General features: G+C 36.7%; 1 protein-coding gene across 1 annotated transcript; it reads left to right on the top strand.

Moving 5' to 3' along the window:
* The first annotated feature begins 7,726 nt into the window (after positions 1-7,726).
* Positions 7,727-19,812, top strand: mrap2a (melanocortin 2 receptor accessory protein 2a). Its single transcript, XM_083540997.1, has 4 exons — positions 7,727-8,203; positions 8,516-8,615; positions 16,967-19,213; positions 19,503-19,812. The coding sequence occupies exons 1-3, from the start codon at positions 8,083-8,085 to the stop codon at positions 17,403-17,405; spliced, it is 660 nt and encodes a 219-aa protein (XP_083397123.1). The 5' UTR covers positions 7,727-8,082; the 3' UTR covers positions 17,406-19,213; positions 19,503-19,812.
* The last annotated feature ends 1,586 nt before the right edge of the window (positions 19,813-21,398 follow it).

Here is a 21,398-nt window from a genome sequence, read left to right on the forward strand (position 1 = left end):
TATTTATTTGGATAATACAGCTGCAAATAAGTATTTGAACACCGGAGAAATATAATATTTGGTACAGTAGCCTTTGTTTGCAATTACAGAGGTAATTGCAAACAACTACGTTTCCTGTAGTTTTTTTACCAGGTTTGCACACATTGCAGGAAGGATTTTGGCCACTCCTCCACACAGATCTTCTCTAGATCAGTCAGGTTTCTGGCCTGTCGCTGAGAAACACGGAGTTTGAACTCCTTCCAAAGATTCTCCATTGGGTTTAGGTCTGGAGACTGGCTAGGCCACGCCAGAACCTTGATATGCTTCTTACAGAGACACTCCTTGGTTATCCTGGCTGTGTGCTTCGGGTCATTGTCATGTTGGAAGACCCAGCCTCGACCCATCTTCAACTTTAACTGAGGGAAGGAGGTTGTTCCCCAAAATCTCACAATACATGGCCCGGGTCATCCTCTCCTTAATACAGTGCAGTCGCCCTGTCCCATGTGCAGAAAAACACCCCCAAAGCACAATGCTACCACCCCCATGATTCACAGTGGGATGTACTCATCATTCTTCTTCCTCCAAACACGTTTAGTGGAATTATGACCCAAAAGTTCTATTTTGGTCTCATCTGACCACATGACTTTCTCCCATGACTCCTCTGGATCATCCAAATAGTCATTGGCAAACTTAAGACGTGCCTGGACATGTGCTGGTTTAAGCAGGGGAACCTTCCGTGTCATGCATAATTTCAAACCATGACGTCTTAGTGTATTACCAACAGTAACCTTGGAAACGGTGGTCCCAGCTCTTTTCAGGTCATTGACCAGCTCCTCCCGTGTAGTTCTGGGCTGATTTTTTACCTTCCTTAGGATCATTGAGACCCCACGAGGTGAGATCTTGCATGGAGCCCCAGTCCGAGGGAGATTGACAGTCATGTTTAGCTTCTTCCATTTTCTAATGATTGCTCCAACAGTGGACCTTTTTTCACCAAGCTGCTTGGCAATTTTCCCGTAGCCCTTTCCAGGCTTCAGGTGTACAATTTTGTCTCTAGTGTCTTTGGACAGCTCTTTGATCTTGGCCATGTTAGTAGTTGGATTCTTACTGATTGTATGGGGTGGACAGGTGTCTTTATGCAGCTAACGACCTCAAACAGGTGCATCTAATTTAGGATAATAAATGTAGTGGAGGTGGACATTTTAAAGGCAGACTAACAGGTCTTTGAGGGTCAGAATTTTCGCTGATAGACAGGTGTTCAAATACTTATTTGCAGCTGTATCAAACAAATAAATAGTTAAAAAATCTAACATTATGATTTCTGGATTTTTTTTTTAGATTATGTCTCTCACAGTGGACATGCACCTACGATGACAATTTCAGACCCCTCCATGATTTCTAAGTGGGAGAACTTGCAAAATAGCAGGGTGTTCAAATACTTATTTTCCTCACTGTATATATATATATATATATATATATATATATATATATATATATATATATATATATATATATATATATATATATATATATATATATATATATATATATATTTCCACACACATATACATATATATTTCCACACACACATATATATATATATATATATATATATATATATATATATATATATATATATATATATTTTATATCTCCCCCAGATATATATATATATATATATATATATATATATATATATATATATATATATATATATATACAGCGTTTCCCGGGGACTGTCCAAGTGTCTTCGCCGGCCGGCACGTCTTTTTTTGCCGCCTCTGCTTGGCGGCACTGTCTTCTTGAGGCTGGTGTCTCTCTCCTTTTTATTGGTGTTACCCGACTAAAACAGAGCGCATTGATTAGTCTTTAGCTGCAGGTGTTTCTTACCGCTTGTTCCGTCTGACTCCTCCCTCTACTTGATCACCGCTGGCACACTCATAATCTTGTCGGATTATAAAAAAATGGTCACTATCTCTAGTCACCTGTGAATCTTCACTGCTGTCAAATACATCAAATTTGTCCAAAAAAAGGCGCTTCTTCTGCTTGAGGATGCCCCACAGGTGCTTAATAGGGTTCGGATCTGTAGACATACTTGGCCATTCTATTACCTTTACCTTCATCTTGCACAGCAAGGCAGTTGTCATCTTGGCAGTGTGTTTGGGGTCGTTATTATGTTGGAAAACTGCTGGAAGGGGTGTCATCATGTTCTGCTTCAGAATTTCACAGTACATGTTGGAATCTATGTTTCCCTCAATGCACACTCATGCAGTCCCAGACCATGATGCTACCACCACCATGGTTGACTGTAGGCAAGACACTATTTTCTTGGTACTCATTTAGATTTACATTTACATTTGTGGCATTTAGCAGACGTCCTTGTTCTAAGCGACGTTTAAAAGTGCTTTGAGTCTCTAGCAATTAATAAATCTACACTGGTACGCTAGATTACAAACTTAGGATAAATCAGAACTTGGGCAGATTCAACACAAGTCATGCAGCTGTGTTTTGGATCATTTGCAGTGGACAAATATCATTCAGAGGAAAACCTGCCAGCAAAAGGATGCAGTAGTCCAGTCTCGAAATGACAAGAGACTGAACAAGCACCTGGGCAGCCCGAGTACTCCTCACCAGGGTGTTGGTACACATGCTGGGCACCATCTGAGCCAAACAAGTTTATCTTAATCTCATCAGACCAAGGGACATGGTTCCAGTAATTCATACTTTTGAACAGTTTGTCTTCAGCAAACTGTTTGCCGACTTTCTTGTGAGCCAGCTTCAGAAGAGGCTTCCTTCTGGGATGACAGCCATGCAAATCGACTTATTGCAGTGTGTGGCATATCGTTTGAGCACTGACAAGCAGACTTTTCGCTTCTGCAACCTCCAAAGTAATGCTGGCAGCACTAATGCATCTATATTTTTTTAAAGCCAGCCTTTGCACCTGACACACAGCATGAGGACTAAACTTCTTTAATTGACCCTTGCGAAGCTTGTTCCGAGTTGAACCAATCTTGAAAAACCTCTGTATGTCACTGGCCACTGTTCTGTAACTCAGTTTCAGGGTGTTACTGATCTTCTTATAGCCTCGGCCATCTTTGTGGAGAGCAACAATTTTTATTCTCAAATCCCCAGAGTTCTTTGCTATGGGGTGCCATGTTTAACATCCAGTGGTCAGTATGAGAACAGCTGTTATCACTTAGGGTGTACTTACTTTTGTTGCCAGCTATTTTGAAATGAATAGTTGTATGTTGAGGACAATAAATCTATACTGCTATACAAGCTGCACATTGACTCTATCCAACTTTCATTTCTATAGTATTGCCCCTTGAAAAGAAATACTAAAATGGTTGCTGAAATGTGAGGGGTGTACTCAATTTTGTGAGATACTGCACATAACCACAGATACCAGCAATATTTCAGGACTGATAATACCATTGACATACCTAATGGTTACCAAATTTTCTTTCTGGATGTGAAATAAGCCTGATGCGGTCACAGCCATCTGTGACAATGAGTAGCATTCATTATTGTTCCTGTCAACCATAGTATCACTACCTGACACGCTTTGTGTTGGTAAGTTCATGCATAACACTTTACTCCATATCACAGCTGTCATGCTTCATAAGCTTTTGAGGACCCATCCTATAACCTTCACCCTTCCTGGATGCTAGCGGATGTATATAGGGGTTGGCTTCATCAAAATTAAATTTGGGGGTTCGGACTATTTTATTAAAAATCACTTTACTTGTGATATATTTGACTACAATCTAGATTCTGTGAACCCTACTTGCACATATTCCTAATAGGACTCAATAAATCTGCTAAATATTCAACTTGTAGGTTTGTTCATTGTCCCATCTGGATTAATAAATCAGGTTGCTGATCTGTGTTGTGAATTCCCAATTATGGTGATCTGCTAAGCCTGCTGTGAGTTCTTTAATAATGAATACAAATCTGAATGAGTCACAAGGCTATCGCCCAGGTTACTCAAAGGATACTGTGTCACAAAGCAACATTTTATCTCTTCTAAATGTCAACATGGGCATGGACAACTATTGATGCTTTATGAAAATTTATGTTTATTATTACTGAAACCATACATACATAAAGACAAAATATTTTTGAAAAATGTTTTAACTTAATTATGGTGTTTTAAATGACTTAAATCATCAGGACACCAAACGGAAACTTTCCTATGTTTTTTACACAGAAGGTTAATGAGGTGATATCAGAGAAACTGTACATTTACATTTTACATTTACATTTGCAGCATTTAGCAGACGCCCTTATCCAGAGTGACGTACAAAAGTGCTTTGAGTCTCGAACAATGAATAAATCTACACTGGTACGCAAGATTACAAATCTTAACGTAAATATAACTCTTGAATTCTACAAAGCAAACTTGGAAAGTGCTAATTTAAGTGTTTCAGAAAGAGGTAAGTCTTCAATCGTCGCTTGAAGATAATCAGGGACTCCGCTGTATGGACATCTAGGGGAAGTTCATTCCACCACCTTGGTGCCAGAACAGAGAAGAGCCTTGAAGTATGCTTACCTCTTATTCTGAGAGAAGGTGGTACCAGTCGAGCAGTGCTGGAGGATCTCAGACAGCGCAGTGCGAGATGTGATGATGTCTCTGAGGTAAGACTGCACCTATTCTAACTTTCATAATCAGAGAATATTTGTTTTTGATGTGAATTATTTTATTTAAAAGTAGACAGCTATCTATTCACAAATTAATTATGTCTGTGAGAGAAGTATTTAGTGAGATTCATGCTGTTTTATTTGTCTGTGAATAAAGATGACAGAAACGGCAGAGAGCGCCCCCTGTCTGTTTTCTTTATTTAAAAAAGCACAGTGTTTTGTTGTTATTATGAGTGTATACAAATAAAGTAGATCCTTTGCAGATTCAAATGATGTATTACTCTTATCTGTAAAATGACAGAGTAAAGACAGAATAATTTATATTTGTTTCGTCATTATGAGGGAAAAAAATGCTACAAAACTCACTGGCGCATTTGTCGATCGGGTTAATTGTGTGTATCATGGCATTTTTTGGTGCTGATTTGAGACTTGCCACGTCAGTTAATGATTAGTTAGTGATTAAAAACATATTTTTTGGTGGAGTTTATTTTCTGAACAACCACCAAATAGAACACAAGCAGAGAAAAGATGATGATCAGGTGATCAAGTAATCAATCATGACTTTCTCCGTCTCATGCATGTCAGCCCCATACTTCTTGTTGCCTTCTGCTTGTTCCTTGTCAGCTTTGTAATTTAGACTAGGTCTGTGGTGTGTAAAAGGAAATGATACACCAGATGGTAATAAATAGTGAAAAAGCCATGCAATGACAGGAAATGGTTGATGGGCTGAAAATTTCATGAAATGAGAGGAAAAAATATTGACATTTCAACAAATAGATTAAAACTAAACTAATGAGCCTGTTTTAAAAATGTAATAAGTAGAAAGTACAAATACTTGTTTAAAAAAATTAATGAGTGAAAATAAAGTTGTCCAAAAAATAAATAGTGAAGTAAAGTACTTATACCAGAAATATCTACTTACGTACAGTAACAAAGTATTTGTACTATGTTACTTCTCATCACTGCAAAGCAAGATTTAAAACTCTGATTCAATTCAATTCAATTCAATTCATTTTTATTTGTATAGCGCTTTTAACAATGAACATTGTCTCAAAGCAGTTTTACACAGATAATGCGGTGATTAAAAATGAGTATGTTCTTTATGAGTAAGTTTGTCCCTGATGAGCAAGCCGGTGGCGACTGGCGACTGTGGCAAGGAAAAACTCCCCGAGATGGCATAAGGAAGAAACCTTGAGAGGAACCAGACTCAAGAGGGAACCCATCCTCATCTGGGTTACACCGAATGTCCATTTGTGGCGGGTATACAATGTTGCGGGGTGCAGTGATGATGATCAAAAGCGAAGTGTATTTCTGAGTCAGTGTAGGAGACTGTTGACATCAACTACAGTCCAATCCAGGCAGGCCTGGATGAAGTGGGAAGATCCACGGGGGGGAGAGGGGCAGGAACAGTGGTCACTGGAGCCTCAGGAGCATGTTTAACTCGACCGAAAGAGAGAGAGAGAGAGAGAGAGAGAGAGAGAGAGAGAGAGAGAGAGAGAGAGAGAGAGAGAGAGAGAAGAGGGTGACAGGAAGAGAAGGATATGGATTATTAAGTGTACCTATTGTTGCATGAGAGTTAAAGTCACTGTGCAGTTTGGACTCCGGCAAGACTCGCTATAGCAGCATAACTAAAAGGGAGAACCAGAAGGCAACACAGACATGAGGGATCTCTGGGATAAGAGACGGCCCACCACACCACCATCAACAAACCTGAGTGAACACGTGAATGTGAGGGGACGACAGCGTACAAATATCCCAGTTCACCAAACACTCTATATCAATGTTCCCTCCAGATCTGAGCCTTTACCTGAGAAAAAATCTACTGATTAAAGGCTTGACTGAATAAATATGTTTTCAACCTCGACTTGAACACTGAGACTGTGTCTGAGTCCCGAACACTGGTTGGAAGGCTGTTCCATAACTGCGGGGCTTTATAAGAGAAAGATCTGCCCCCTGCTGTAATCTTCATTATTGGAGGAACCAACAGATAGCCTGCACCTTTTGATCTAAGTAGGCGTGGAGGATCATACTGGTACAGAAGTTCACTCAGATACGGTGGGGCGAGACCATTAAGTGCTTTATATGTCAGTAGTAGAATTTTATAATCAATGCGAGATTTGATTGGGAGCCAGTGTAGACTGATTAATACAGGGGTGATGTGGTCATATTTCCTAGATCTAGTGATTATTCTTTTCCAGCAGGAGGTAGTGAGGAAGGATGGGTCGATAGCAAACTAGATGGCTATCTGTAACCACGTTGCATTGATCATTTAATATTTCATTCTATTTGAAAAATGAATGGCCACTCTGTTTTAGGTTTCTTGTTTGGTCTATAGTTTTGTAACATTCAGGGGATTAATTTACATTATATTTTGAAAGAATCTGTCACATCTAATCGATTGTGATGTTAGACTTGTTAGATATTTAGAATTAGCAAAGGGTGACCTAGTTAAATTTTGTCTACAATGAAATGCTTAAATAAAAAGCATTTCTATTTAATATAGTCAAAACATAATGTGGTAATTATAATGAATAAAGCACAATTGCATGTGCTGTTATAAGAAGACATGAATGCTAAGTAGTGTTTTAAGGCCTCTATTAAATTCATAAGACAAAAAAATAATAATAACCAAACCAACAAATATACAAAAGGAAATATAGATATAGATAGAATAGCAAAAATACTAAAGACTCTTTAATGCAGGAATTCATACGGACTGAAACTGGAGTCTCCTTTCTGTACGTTAGACACGTCTTGAAAAAAAAAAAAAAAACCTTCCCCATATCAACAAATAGAAGTTTATTTTGTGAAATAAGACTTAAAAGTCATGTTGCTATTAGAATTAGATTATGTGGAGCATACAAGTCATTGTGTTAGTAGATAGAAACTTTGCATATTAATGAATGAATAACCTTCTGACATATTAGATTTGTATTGACCCCTAAGGCTGCCACTTTAACTGACTTTTAAACTGTTAGACATTTGAATGTAAACTTAATTATCCACAATCTACAAGCTATTTAGAATACACTAAGGGTACAAAGGAGCCAAAAAGGTCCGATTCGCTTGCAATTCCAATTCACATGTAGGGCTATCAAAAGAGTCGTTCAGAAAGAACCGACTCGTGCGCGAGTCACTCACGACCGTTATAGCAGTGGTGTGGGAGATGCGCCGGGGCAGAGCGCACACCGCAAAGCCTCGGGATCTTGCACAGTCGAGTGGATCTGCCTCATCTTTTTATGGGGATGATTACAATGGAGGAATTACAAAGCAGATTTGGACCAACATATGCAAAGAACTGCCTTCGCATGCTGGGTCAATCGAGTCCCTGTACCGCAGGCAGTTGCGCACAGTCAGAGACCTAATACTATCTGAAAACACGCGTCCGATTTTATTATAATCAGCGAAGAGACTGGCCTGCGAACTAGACTCCTTTAGTCCTGCCTCGTTATTGTACAGTTAGAGATGCCTGTGTTACAGCACCTAAACACTACTGCTGGTGCTTCACACACAGATTATGAATGGAGGTACGAGTACTACGATGATGAAGAGCCAATTTCCTTCGAGGGACTCAAAGCCCACAAATGTAAGTCCTCCTTTTTTTTTTTTTTTTTTTTTTTTGCAAATAGACTTTTAGGCTTGATAGTGATTGTGTCCTTCCCACACACATCTAATCAGATCCTAACATGACAGTTCTGAAAGTTGTCCAGTAGCAGTAGTGATTTCATGGTGTTACGTGATAACCTTAACCCCACAGCAGACTATGTCCATATTCACATTTAAACATCTAAATCAGTCATTCACAGTGACTATGTTCTAGCTCAAATAATATGAGACTGGAATCTATCACTTCCTAGCATGTATTTCAATGATTTCTAAATTCAATGTTATGTTTCAGATTCCATTGTAATTGGATTCTGGGTGGGTCTTGCAGTGTTTGTCATTTTTATGTTCTTCGTGCTTACTCTTCTGACCAAGACAGGAGCTCCACATCCAGAGTAAGTCATACCTTTAGTAGTAACCTTTAGTATGCTTGAACCAACTCAGCCTCAGGAATGTGTAATCGAAACGAATCATTCTATAATCAATATTTCAGTAGGCAGCAAGTCTACATAGTAAAATTTCCATGACACCCAAAAAATGAGACCCAAAAAAAGCACAGTTCCCCATTCATGATAATATCCATCATATTTATAACTGTTTGTGCTGTGTCCACCTACTTGCCTCATTATCTGCTCTTGCTGTGTGTGTGTGTGTGTGTGTGTGTGTGTGTGGTTGTGTGTGTATACACTTTGTAACCTGCCACATATTAACAGTACATTGGGTTCAGTTGTCAAGTAACTAATTTAACCTGTATAATAACTGAATGAACATACAGCCGAGATCACACCCTACTAGACACACACAGTCTGCAGCAAAAACACATTTACAGCCTAATCTCCCAGCTGCAGAGCGTAAGCATTTTTTTATGATAAGCATGCCTGCATAAATATCCAAATAGAATACCTTCAACTAACCTGCATAAAATGTAAATTCTTACTCACTGTGATATAATTTCAAAATATGGAATCATATTTTTTTATTGTTATAAGCTATGACTCAATTTTTCAAAAGTGCATGCAAAACTTCAACATCTCTGCAGTGCATTAAAGAAGACCAAGGTGAAGCATGATTACAGAACATAAGCGCACGTTATTCTACAGCAGGCTTCACAACTGTTTAAGCTTTCTTATGTTTTCTTTCCATTTTTAATAAAAAATTACCATGTGTTGAAGCACTGTCTTTTATTTAAAAGAAAACACAATTTAAACCTAATAATTTAAATGTAATAAAAAGACTGGAATTAAAACATTTTTACACTATACAGTAGACATGTGTGTACACATATGTGTCCTTGAACACAAATTCTAAACTACAGACTTTAGTATGGATTTACTGTAACAGAATCCACTTCTGGAAAAGCTTTGTACTAGATTTTGTAGTGTGGCTATTGGGATTTGTGTTGTATTGGAGAAGACTCTGGTTTTGGGCGAAAAGGCATTGTACACAGAGAGGGCTCTGTGCCACACACTTATTTATTAATTTACTGATTTATTGATTCATTTATTTAAACACCAATCTTGTCACATTTTTATGGACCTTGCTATTTGTGCACAGGAGCATGTTTGGACTTCTTAGTTTAGTTAAAGGGGAACTTAACACTCTAACATAAAAAATACATTCTAGACAATAGTGTATTTAGCAACTATGTGGAAGGTCCACATATAGGTATGTTGGTCAGGTGTGTGCATACCTCCAGCTATATAATCTATAAATGACTGAAAGAAATGAACACAACATAGTAAAAAAAAAAAAAAAGAAATCTTAAAAATAGGGCTGTTGAATTAGGAATACATTATAATCACCATTTGGTATTATCCTGATGCCATTTTTATTTATTTTTTAGAACATTTATAAAAAAAATACATCAAAATCCAAAAATGTGACGTGATCAGAATATTTTACAATTAATAACTGCATACAAAGCAAATTGCAGCCTATGCTATGTAATATATATATAACATACACATGAGAAGCAATTGCAGCATCTTATTACAATACGAAGAACATGTTAAAACAGTTTATGGTGTTTTTAATGTTTAAGACTCTGTATCTTCAACAGAAGTAATCAGGCTGGTGGTCTTAGCAGATAAGGCAGTATCAACTGAAGCATGGCAATAAAATAAGAGCAGGGTTCCCTGGACTTGTGCAAGCCAAGAGCGATTGTGGGTCTACATATTATAGAGAATGCACCTTCTGTGTATTTGTAATGAGCATGCTTGCAGAAAGATTGGTTTAGCTCTTGTGCTTTCTATAAAGATATTGTTTAAACACAATAATGCCTTAACCTCAGCAGGAGTTCATTGTTAGCACTACATGGTAGCAACCACAGATAAAGACAGCTAAAAATCTTCCATGATATTGCATTTTTGTGTAATACCTACCTAATATGACTAATTTCCAAAAACTGTACTCATACCTAATCTGGAAATAAACGGTTTCAGTGTATTGATACCCCCTAAACGTCAAACAAAAGCCCCCCAGATAAAAAACAAATCCCATGTGGTTTTCCAGCTCATATTTGGTCACACTTTCTCTCACCTCAAAAGTCCTGTCAGCTAAGGATGCTTTTAATTTTATTTAATTTTTGCATTCAAAAGTTCAGATAAAGTTCATAATATCAATCTTGGTGTTTCACCTGATGATCCAAATAATCTCACAAATTTTCTATGACACCGATGTCATAGCAAGCCAAAATGTTCCAGTGTGTGTATTCCAGCTTGTCACACACAATATCTTATGTATCCTTCACTCATCCCCAGGAATGTGGGAGTGTAATCTCAGAGACTGATCCACAACTGACCAACCACTTAGTCTACATTTATATGATGTTTAGACAAAGCTGTTTCATCATGCACAAAAAAATTGCTGCAGTACACACACTGAATGTGTTTTTTTATTTTATCTACACAGTCTGATAGGAGGTACAAACACGGATCCCAGAAAAGCAGGAAATCGGCCTGTGGTGATGCAGAAAATACAGCCAACACCTAACGATGTTTGTGCAGCAAGCTCATAACACATTTTTATTATCTAAAAAATATGGTCATAAAGCACATAAACATGAATTTGATGCATGTCTGCAACATTTGTTGACAGTACTAACTCTTCTAAATATGATTAAATGGCTATATTATTAGCTAGTATTTGTTTTTTTATACTACAAGGTAACTGAAGTCAACCTGGTCAGCAAACATTCATTTTCTCTAACAGCCTGGCTCTGATAATAATGGTTTTTATTCAGTTCACAATTTATAGTTATATGCTTGTTGCAATGCATTAACATTTCTAGTGCAGCATGATGTATTGAGATTTGATACAATTGGCAAATATCTTTGTTATAAGAGGGTGCACTATGTATCACATCTCATCATTGGTTCTTTTACTATAATTTCATAATGTTTTTTTTTTTTTTGCTTACATATAGCACTTTTCATTTTGAGTCCCAAATCTCAAGCGTTTGAAATATATAAATGCTAATGAATTAACTGCGAATGTAAGAAAACTACTATAATTGGATCAACATCCTGTATTTCTCATCAATAAGATAAAGATCTGAATTGAGGCTTTGGCCATCTGAAAAAAATTAGTTCATTAATCATTTCTTTTTCAGAGACATACAGCATGCGGCAAATTATGATAAAGTCTATGTAGGCACAGTATTATTATATGAAACCTACTTTTTAAAGTTGTACTTTTGTGAAAAGTTGCAATTTATGAGAAAACGTAATAATAGCAAAAGAGCTGGAAAGGGTGGAATCATGGATATATAGGATAAAACAAATATCAAATAGGGATAAAATACCTGGATTTTATTTTGTGCTGTATAAAGCAAACTCTCCACTTTTCTACACTCCCTATTTTAACCTCACAGTGAAGCTTAATGCTTCACTGTGGAAGAACCCAATATTGGTAAGCTTCAGCCCTGAAAACGAACCTCAGGAACTTCCGAGAACTTCCGAGAACTTCTTCAGAGAACGGAGGATGGATGACAAGCCAGTCCTCAGATCTGATCTGAGACACGACCTGTTTGAGGGTCAGCATTTTAAATCTGGTCTCAAAAGTGAGCCGTTCAGCTGACGTAGATCTAGAATAGGACGCAATCTACCAGTCTTTTTTGGAAACTAGGAAGTACCGGCTGTAGAACCTGGATTCTCTGTCTGATGTAGGAACCACCTCGATGGCCTCCTTCTTCAGGAGAGTGTTTACTTCTTGTTCCCTGACCAGTGCCTGCTCGGTGGGACAAATGTTGTCAAACCAGAGCAGATAAGACCCTAACTGAATCATATGACCTCTGTCTACAGTATGCAGGAACCACCGAGACATGTTCGACATAACCAGGCTGCCAGATATTCTCTTAAGGGTATCAGTTTTTCGAGACTGACCGCTGGTACCCCTAGAGCCAGGGAAATGCCTTGGTGCAGCTCTAGGAGCTTCAAAGGAGGCTGCGAGTTCTCCTGGTCCGCTACGATTCCCTAAATAAAATTCTGTGGCAGGGTTATTGTACCAGGTCCCTGGGGGTACCGGGGTGGGGCAGGCACCATGTAATGAGGTGCAATACGCCCTTTCCCAGCAGGGTCCCCAGAGCGTCTTATGTCAGAACTTTTTGATCAAATCCCTCTCTCTGTACTTCCCGATGATGGAACATGCTGGGTTGTGGTTGAGGCTGTGCCTGCCGAGCAGCCCCATGAAAGCATAAGCCTTACCCACCAGCGCTGACGTGGTATGCAGGGGCTTGGTGGGCAATGTCTGGGTCTTAAGGGAAGATGCCATGCCAGGGGAGACATAGCTAGCAGCGTCTGCTCCACCCAGGGCATTGGCCCATTAGCGCTTTCTTCCAGCCCCGTGACATAGCGGTACAACGCCGCCTTGGGGCTAAGAGGCGGGTCAAATACAACGTGGAGGTTGTAAAGCAGGATGCAGAAAGCGTATGTCGAGCTTGCTGGACGAATGCGCTCTCTGCTCATTGGCCAGCCAAGACAGGTCTATCTAGGGTCACATGGGGACACTTGGGGAAGAAACCGCCAACATGCATGCTTCCAAGCATGTGAATGGGAGCTGGACCTGGCAGGTGAGGCAGGAGAAAGGGACAAGGCTGTCTCAAAACCAACTGCGAGGTCCATTTACGAGCCCCAGGAACTAGCGCGAGTTAGCATAGACATGCAAGCACACAAGCGTTCAAAAAAGCGTTGCGGCGCAAAAAAGTGTTACGACACACAAACAAACAAGGTAAACAGCTCAGAATGTATCCAGACCATGTTATTATAACAAGACTTCAAGCTGATATAAAAAGGTCACCTGTAAATGGTTGTGATTAAAATGGGGTTGCAATCGAATGCTGAAGATTATGAGCTCTCCTAGTATTGAGAGAACATATTCAGAGTGCTTCTAAAAGTAAAAATTTTGCTGCAAATTATTAGACTTGTTCGGGACTAGGAGGCTGGAAATTACATTAGCCTATAAGTTTTTTAATCGACCATTTGATCACCACCTTTAAGAGTGGCAATATTTACTGAGATGTACAGATTGTTAAATCAAAGAAATCTGTTATAGGAGCTCACATAAATAGATTACACTTTTCAGCCCAGCTTGCATATTATGGTCTAACATGAGTAGTTCCTTGAAGATCTCATCATCTTAGATGGCCAAAGAGAGGCACTGGAAGGAAATGAAGCAGGGGCTGCAACTGGGCTAAAATATGTGTTCAATTTGTACTGGTATAATTAGATTGCTTGAAAACATGTCCAGACATGATTAACTATTGATTGAAAATGCCAACCATACATTCTCTATTAGTAACCAACATGTCATCTAGTCCAAGTGACAAATGTGTCATTGAAGGACAATGTTTAAGTACTTTTACTGTTTTCTGACTGTTGTAATCTTATTCTGACTTGACAATATACAACAGGACTACCAAAGACTAGATAAAATCTCCAAACAACATTTTTTTTTGCCTATAATATATATATATATATATATATATATATATATATATATATATATATATATATATATATATATATATATATATATATATATATATATATATAAAAGCCTGTAACAATAAAAAAGTAAATCATGGAGATGATGACTTTTTTTGCATTTTTTTATTAATGTCATAATTTTTGCATTCTTATTAACAATAACATAAACAACAGCAAAAAGATCTCCAAACAAGTTTCCACACATCCTCCATAGTGGAGACCTATAGCATATGACTTAGGTCTAATCACAAAAAAAAATTCATACATTTTATGTAATAAGAAACAATGTTCAGTGAGATAATCAGAAATAGGGGAAGCTTTAAATGTTGACCTTGGATGGTCTTTTTTTAGGTGCGAGTGATATTCAATCAAGACCGACAAGGTTTTCACACAATTCTTGGCAAGTTGCTTGAAAAGAGAGCATGTCCTTTCATTTGTTTTTGCTGATGGAGAAAAGAAAAATTAGATCCAGTATAAAGCACTTGCAAAATTGTTCAAAGTAAATGCTAGCTTTTTATCTGTAATGTATGCACCCGGAGTGTGGCACTGAGCTGAGAATAGTTTAAAGCTTCAGAAACAGAAAGGCAAACACAAGCAGCTGCAAAACTCTCTGGGCTTTTTTTTATTTTTATTTTTTTATGAATAAACAAAACAAAAGACAGATATCAAGCTTCATGCAGCTTAAGAAAGTTTATTTAACATTAGATTTTTTATATTATAAAAATATTTACAGGATCAAACACATTTTCAATGAGTAGTCGAATTAATAGTCAGTAATAATCTAGAATATAATAGATTATATATTATAAATAAAAATATATATTATAAAGTAATAGTAAATTGAATTACTATTTTTGCAATTACAAGAACACATAGGCTGAAAAATATTGTAAATCTAAAGCCTCTTTACCAGCCTTGTTTGATCAATCTTTACCTCTATATAAACCTTTATATACCTTCAAATGTAAGCGGCCAGGGGGCTTTTGATTTTTTCTACAGGATCAGCACATACAGATGAAATTTGTCTCACTAAAGCAGGCATAAGGGCACTTCTACATTATCTCATCATTGATTCTTATTTTTCCACATTCACTGAAAAAGAAGGGCTTTTGCCTCATGACTCATCCATGACCCCTTCCCTGATAGAATAATATGTAATTAATCCTGATGTGCCAATTACTAAATGTGCATGTTGTAAATCAGACACAAATTAGACACCCTAATTTATCCAAGCTGTTACACAGAAACATCAATCATTAAATATGTAATCTTACATCTGATTCGCTAAACTGGCACACCAGATTGAAGTACACATTTTTATTTATTAACAAATGACATGCATTCATAGTTTTATTTCTATATAATGTTATGGAACATCTGCAAGTTTGTTCTAGTTATCAGTGTCGTTACAACATTATTCAAAATCTCACCACTCTCGATTTTTGGTCTCTTTTTGTTATTAATACAAAAAAAAAAAAAGCCCACTACATTTTTAATGTTACAGAGAAACAAACATGAACAACTGCTCGTTTTTTTTTTTATCTGTTTTATTTAAGTAAAAATTTGCAGACTGTGAGGATTATGATGCAGACTGTGATAGATTATTAACTGTACAAACTATAGGAAGGATAATGCATTACAATGAACACATCAATATAAATCAGTTATACTCCAGCCAGATCTATTATCGGTAGCCATGCTGTTACAGATTATTAATCCACATATTATTATAAAGAATTCAACAGCACTTGGGTATAAGCAATATTACTAAACAGTACACAAAAAAAATACTAAGCAATTTGAAAGGAATTCACAGTTTAAGTCTGCCATTACATATCAAAATACAATATATGGAAGATTTTGGTGGTCATATTATGGTCTAGGGTAGGTTGTTCTTTTACCTTTTTAATACATTGTTGCATTAAATATCACTTAAATTTGTAATTTCATTTAGAAACTCTTTAAATGTATTTTTTATTTAAATAGATATATTTTTTATTCATACACTTCCACTCACTATGGCACAAGATGTACTACGCAAAGGAAATTATGCAGATACAAGGCATTTATTGTTCACAGAAACTGCTGAACACCCCCTAGAGTTTACCAAGAATGGTGCAAAAGGAAAAAAAGTGACAGTTCTGTGGGTGGAAATGCCTTGTTAATGAGAGGTCAAAGAAAAATCACCAAATTAGTTTGAGCTATTGCAATAACTAGTAATCACTCTTTACAACTGTGGTCAACGAATTATCTCATCACCAAGGCATTTCCACCCACAGAACTGTCATTCACTGTTTTTTTTTTTTTTTTTGCATTGTGCTGCTGCCACCTGATTGATTGATTAAATAACTGAACAAATGTGCAATGAACAGTGCGTATATTAGTATAATGTTATGGTATCTTGGAGCTCTAGGTATTGCACAAAGCGTTAACTCTTTTGACTTTCTACAAGTATCTTCTTAAAATTGAAAGATACTTGTATGGCACTTCATTTTGGCTTCAGATTGGATTTTTCTCACTTGTAAATCAGCTACCAAAAGAGATAAATGTATGCAGTGTTATTTATAGTCCCATATGTACAATCTTTACATTTTTACTGTACATCAGAATGTTTACATATATTTATTTTTAAATATATGAATCTTTTTTTTATTTATGTATCATGGTCTATGTTGTGTAAAATCATATGACAATGCCAATTTACTTAAGAGCAAATGAAATGTACTGTGAAATAGCTAATTCCAGTATCATTTATTACACAGGAGTTCTGAACCGTGTGAGGATTGCGTGCATCTGACTAGCTGTGTGGAGGAACTAGGCCGCCCCCGAGATCCAGAGAACACCAGAGCTGGTTTACCTCAATCCTTACTTGAGGAATCTCGGTTCCTCTTTAATTGCTACATTAATGAAGAAGAGCAGGCAGGAGAACCCACTCTGAGCCGAGCCCGGAGAGCTCACACACGATCAAACAGCAATGAGTTGAGTGGTCTGGTGAAAACCAGTGGCGTAATTGGCCAGAATACTCAACTGGATATGATGGAAGATAATGAAGCAGATTTTCTGGCTCATTTCAACATCCCAAACTTTGTAAACTCTGAACTTAGCTCAACACTGGGTGAAGATGACTTATTGCTGACTGAGCCACCTATAATAATGGAAAGTGAATCTCGTTCACACAGTACCAGTCACATTAGAGACTAAGCAACCGGAACCGGAGAAGATGAACATAAAATGACATAAATCTCTCCGACTGGAACAAACATGTTAAAAACAAAGTGGCACATCTACTTTAGAAAGCAGACTAAAGACCATCACTGAACTTATAGCATTAATATTTACACAGACCTCATTCATTTTCTCTGTCTCACGGCCATGCACTTAGCCCATTTTTGTGTATTTTCTAGTTCAGAGGTAGGCTGAGCTATACTGTAAAACTTTATAAAGTGCCTCTTGGTAAAGTTGTAAACAAACATCTTTTATCATGTTTGTTTTGTATGAAATTGACATCGGATGAAAAAAGCAATGCTGAAGGAAATTATCAAATTTTGGAAAAAGAAAAAAAAGTGAAGGATTGTTTTTTAAATTAAAACTTGTTTAGTTATGATAATACCAGCACACTTAAAATAATAAATTAAATGCAAGGTTTGTATGTATAGTAAAAGTACCACCAGTGTAAATGTTCATTCATGTTGAATTCGATCTTTGGACTAAAACAGGGCAAAGACCTTATTTTGAGCTTGCCGAAAGCTTCTGTGGTTAGAAGTACTTTTAATAAATGATGAACGTTAAAATTTTTCATTGTGAGGAATTCATATAGAAACTCAAATACATACCAAATTCAAATAGATTTGATAGTTTTAAAACTACAACCTTATAAATCTGATGTGGAATTAGGGATAAGTTATGTGGCACAGCTAAATGAATCGTAATATGTGTTTCTGAACATAGTGTTGAACTGTTCTATAAAGTAAAACAAATTCCAGGGCAAACAATCTCCATGTACATCAAACTGTGTAGTAAAAAGTAGCACTTTGAATATTTTACAGTATGCCGTTATCTAATTTACTACTGAATGTTTTGCTTCTTGTTATGTAGTCTATTTTTGTAAACATTAAATTATTCATCTCATTGTAATTCATTTAGCTGATTTCTGTGAGACACTGTGATTCATTTGTATTGTGACTAAATGTCTCATTTATTAATCTTTCAGCCAAACGGTGTGTAAATGTTTGCTAAATCCAAAACCTAAACAAAGATTTTCCACAAGCTTCTGAAATGCTAATTTTTTTGGTACTATTGTTTATGTTGAGCCTTTGTAAAGTATAAAGCTTGTTTGATTTTAATGTCACAAAACTACACAAATGGTAAAATAACGAAATATTGTAAAAGAAAATGCAGAAAGGCAAAGGTCAAAGTCATTCTGATTCACTTGTATGCCAGTACAAAACAGGTAGCATTCCAAATCTAAGGAATAAATACAGTCAAGTGAGATAAAAATAACTTATAGACAAAAACAAAGGAGGAAAACTACATTGTAACCAGTCATTATAATAACATATTTATTATTATTATGTTTCAAGTGTCTTTGCTGGCAATTTTCCTTATAAGCAGCTAAAGCATTTATTTTTGGCTTACGGAAATGCACAGACAGACCAGCCTGTTCTCTGTTTATTTGCATTATACAATACATGAAAATGTCTAATATTAATGTATTAATTTGACTGTTTTGCCATTAATCTACACAGAATAAGCCATCGTGATCATTATATTAATCAAATAATTTTTTTATTTTCCTGAGTAGTACTTTAGAAAAGCAACTTTGGATGATATTATAGCTTGATGATGTTATACTTAGCTATAGCTTATAGTTTTTCTTGGGTGTTTCTTGCTGTGTGCTCCTGTATTTGGGCAATTTCTCTCATTCTTTTATGGATATGCATGTTCCACATAAAAGTAGAATTTAGTGAACATGTGCACAGAGCTGAGAAGTAATGAAGTCCAAATACTTCGTTACTGTACGTAAGTAGTATTTTTTGGACAACATTTTACTTTCACTCATTACATTTTTACACAAATGTACTTTCTACATGTTCAAAACAGGCTCGTTGCTTTAGTTTTAATCAATTTGGTAAAATGTCAATATTTCTACTTCTCACCACAGTCCATTTTCAGCCCATCAATATATTTTCTGTCTTTGCTTGTTTTTTCAAACCACCACTGGTGTATCATTTCTTGGCTCTCACACACCTTAGACATAGACTAGTTTACGAAACTAACAACAAGCGTGGCAGAAGGCAGCAAATATTCTGGGGTTAAAGTGGATGAGACAGAGGGAGTCAGTGATGTAAACATGACTGAGAACAGAGACATTCCTGATCACCTGATCATCATGATCCTCTTTTCTCTGCTTGTGTTCTATATAGTGGATGTTCAGCCTGGATACATTCATTAGGTAACAATTTTTAATTAGTTTTGTATTAATATATTAATTAAGGCTGTCAAAATGCTAATTAATTTTAACGGCACAAATTTTAATAACATGCGATTAATGCAGTGCGCTTTACTGTTTGACCATTTTTATAAAAAATATAAATAAATAAATATAAAATAGTTCGAAACTGCCCAAAAAAACTGAAGTTCAAATCAAGAGACTTACCCCCCAAAAAAACCCTGAACCTATAATTTTATCCAATGTCGCTTTTTTAAATCGATACCTGCAGAACCTTTATGACTACACTTTAAAACATAATTAAAACATAAAACATAATGAACTCTATTTCAAATGAACTGGTGTTTAATAGCTAGCGAACAAGCTAGATTTTTTAAGCAATTTGTATCACGAGCAACCTGCTTGAAGAAGCTATGTTTAGCTTCAAACCTCATTGTCCACAGTATATTTAGAGGCCCGAAGCAACAGATTATTTGTATCAGATCATTGTATGTACCAGTACTGAAATGAAAATGTGAAAGGTGCTTAGTTAAAACACATTGCTTTTTGACTCCAAGCAGACCATTGCATTCACCTGTGCTGTCTGTACCTGAGCATCATGGACGTCTGTGGATCTAAATTGGAAAGCACCCGACTTAACATCCGTTGTTTGAAATTCTGACATTTGTCCAGTTTAAAATCTGCACAGTGAAAGTGCAGAAAAACTCTCAACAAATCCACCTTTTGCATGAGCACCAAGGTTGTCCGCTATTACACATTAGACAGTTCCAAGGTGAGAAATAAAGACACCATGCTGTTCTAAAACTTGTAGGTCTTGCAAAAGAGGCTCCAACAATTTTTCATAGCCATAGGTCTTTACATCATCAGATTTGCTAAGAACAGCTAAATAGATAAGGACAGGGTTGAATGGAAACCCCGTGAAAAATTACCCGAGACCCAATACACACCACAAAGTTTGTGCTTTTTTCTGAGATGTCCCAAGTGAGTTACATACCTCAAAATCGTCAACATAAAGATCAATGACTTTTCTCAAATCTCCTCCAGAAAGAAACTGATTTTGCTTCCAGTACTCTGGACTGCTTGGTGACAGTACCATCTCTTATGGTTCGGTAATACTTAAGACCAGACAATTCATGGTCTGCAGGTGTCTGAATGTCAAGATGTTCATGGACACCATAATGACTGAGCAGATTTTGCAAAGACTTTAAAATAGGAATATATTGAAATGTCCTGTTCTGTATTTCTAGGATGTACTCGACCGGTTCTAAACAGCAAAATGAGATGTGTAGCACTGTTTACGTTTATATGCAGTATCAAGAGGCCCCTCATTGGAAATGTCTATGCCCAGTGGATTAGCACATAAAGTAGTGGAAGGCTCATCAACAATAAATTCCTCAACTTGAAAATTGTGACTTTGGAATTGGTACCAAACAACTGCTTTTGTGACGGGCAAAGATGCTGTACTAAATATACAGGTCCCCGAGTTACGATTTTTCGACTTACGATTTTTCATGCTTCTGGCTTTGGAGAGTCCTGTTTACTGTGTCTTTTGTATGTGTGATTAAGCAGCTTTTTCCATGTATTATAGAATTTCAACCTTATTCAATAAAATGTATCTTTTGACTACACGCATGTCAGTTGGGTACTATACAGTGAAAACTACCACATTGGGCATAAACTCAAGTCATTTTTAAACATGTTTAAATATATTTATCTAAAACTGTTTAAATATACCACATTATGAA

The sequence above is a fragment of the Silurus aristotelis genome, assembly GCF_946808225.1.
Source record: "Silurus aristotelis genome assembly, chromosome: 1".
NCBI classification, from domain to species: Eukaryota; Metazoa; Chordata; class Actinopteri; order Siluriformes; family Siluridae; genus Silurus; species Silurus aristotelis.

Coding starts and splice junctions, on each gene's coding strand:
- mrap2a (XM_083540997.1), top strand. CDS start 8,083: ATGCCTGTGTTACAGCACCTAAACACTACTGCTGGTGCTTCACACACA. Junction 8,204..8,515: donor GGGACTCAAAGCCCACAAAT/GTAAGTCCTCCT, acceptor GTTATGTTTCAG/ATTCCATTGTAATTGGATTC. Junction 8,616..16,966: donor ACAGGAGCTCCACATCCAGA/GTAAGTCATACC, acceptor TTTATTACACAG/GAGTTCTGAACCGTGTGAGG.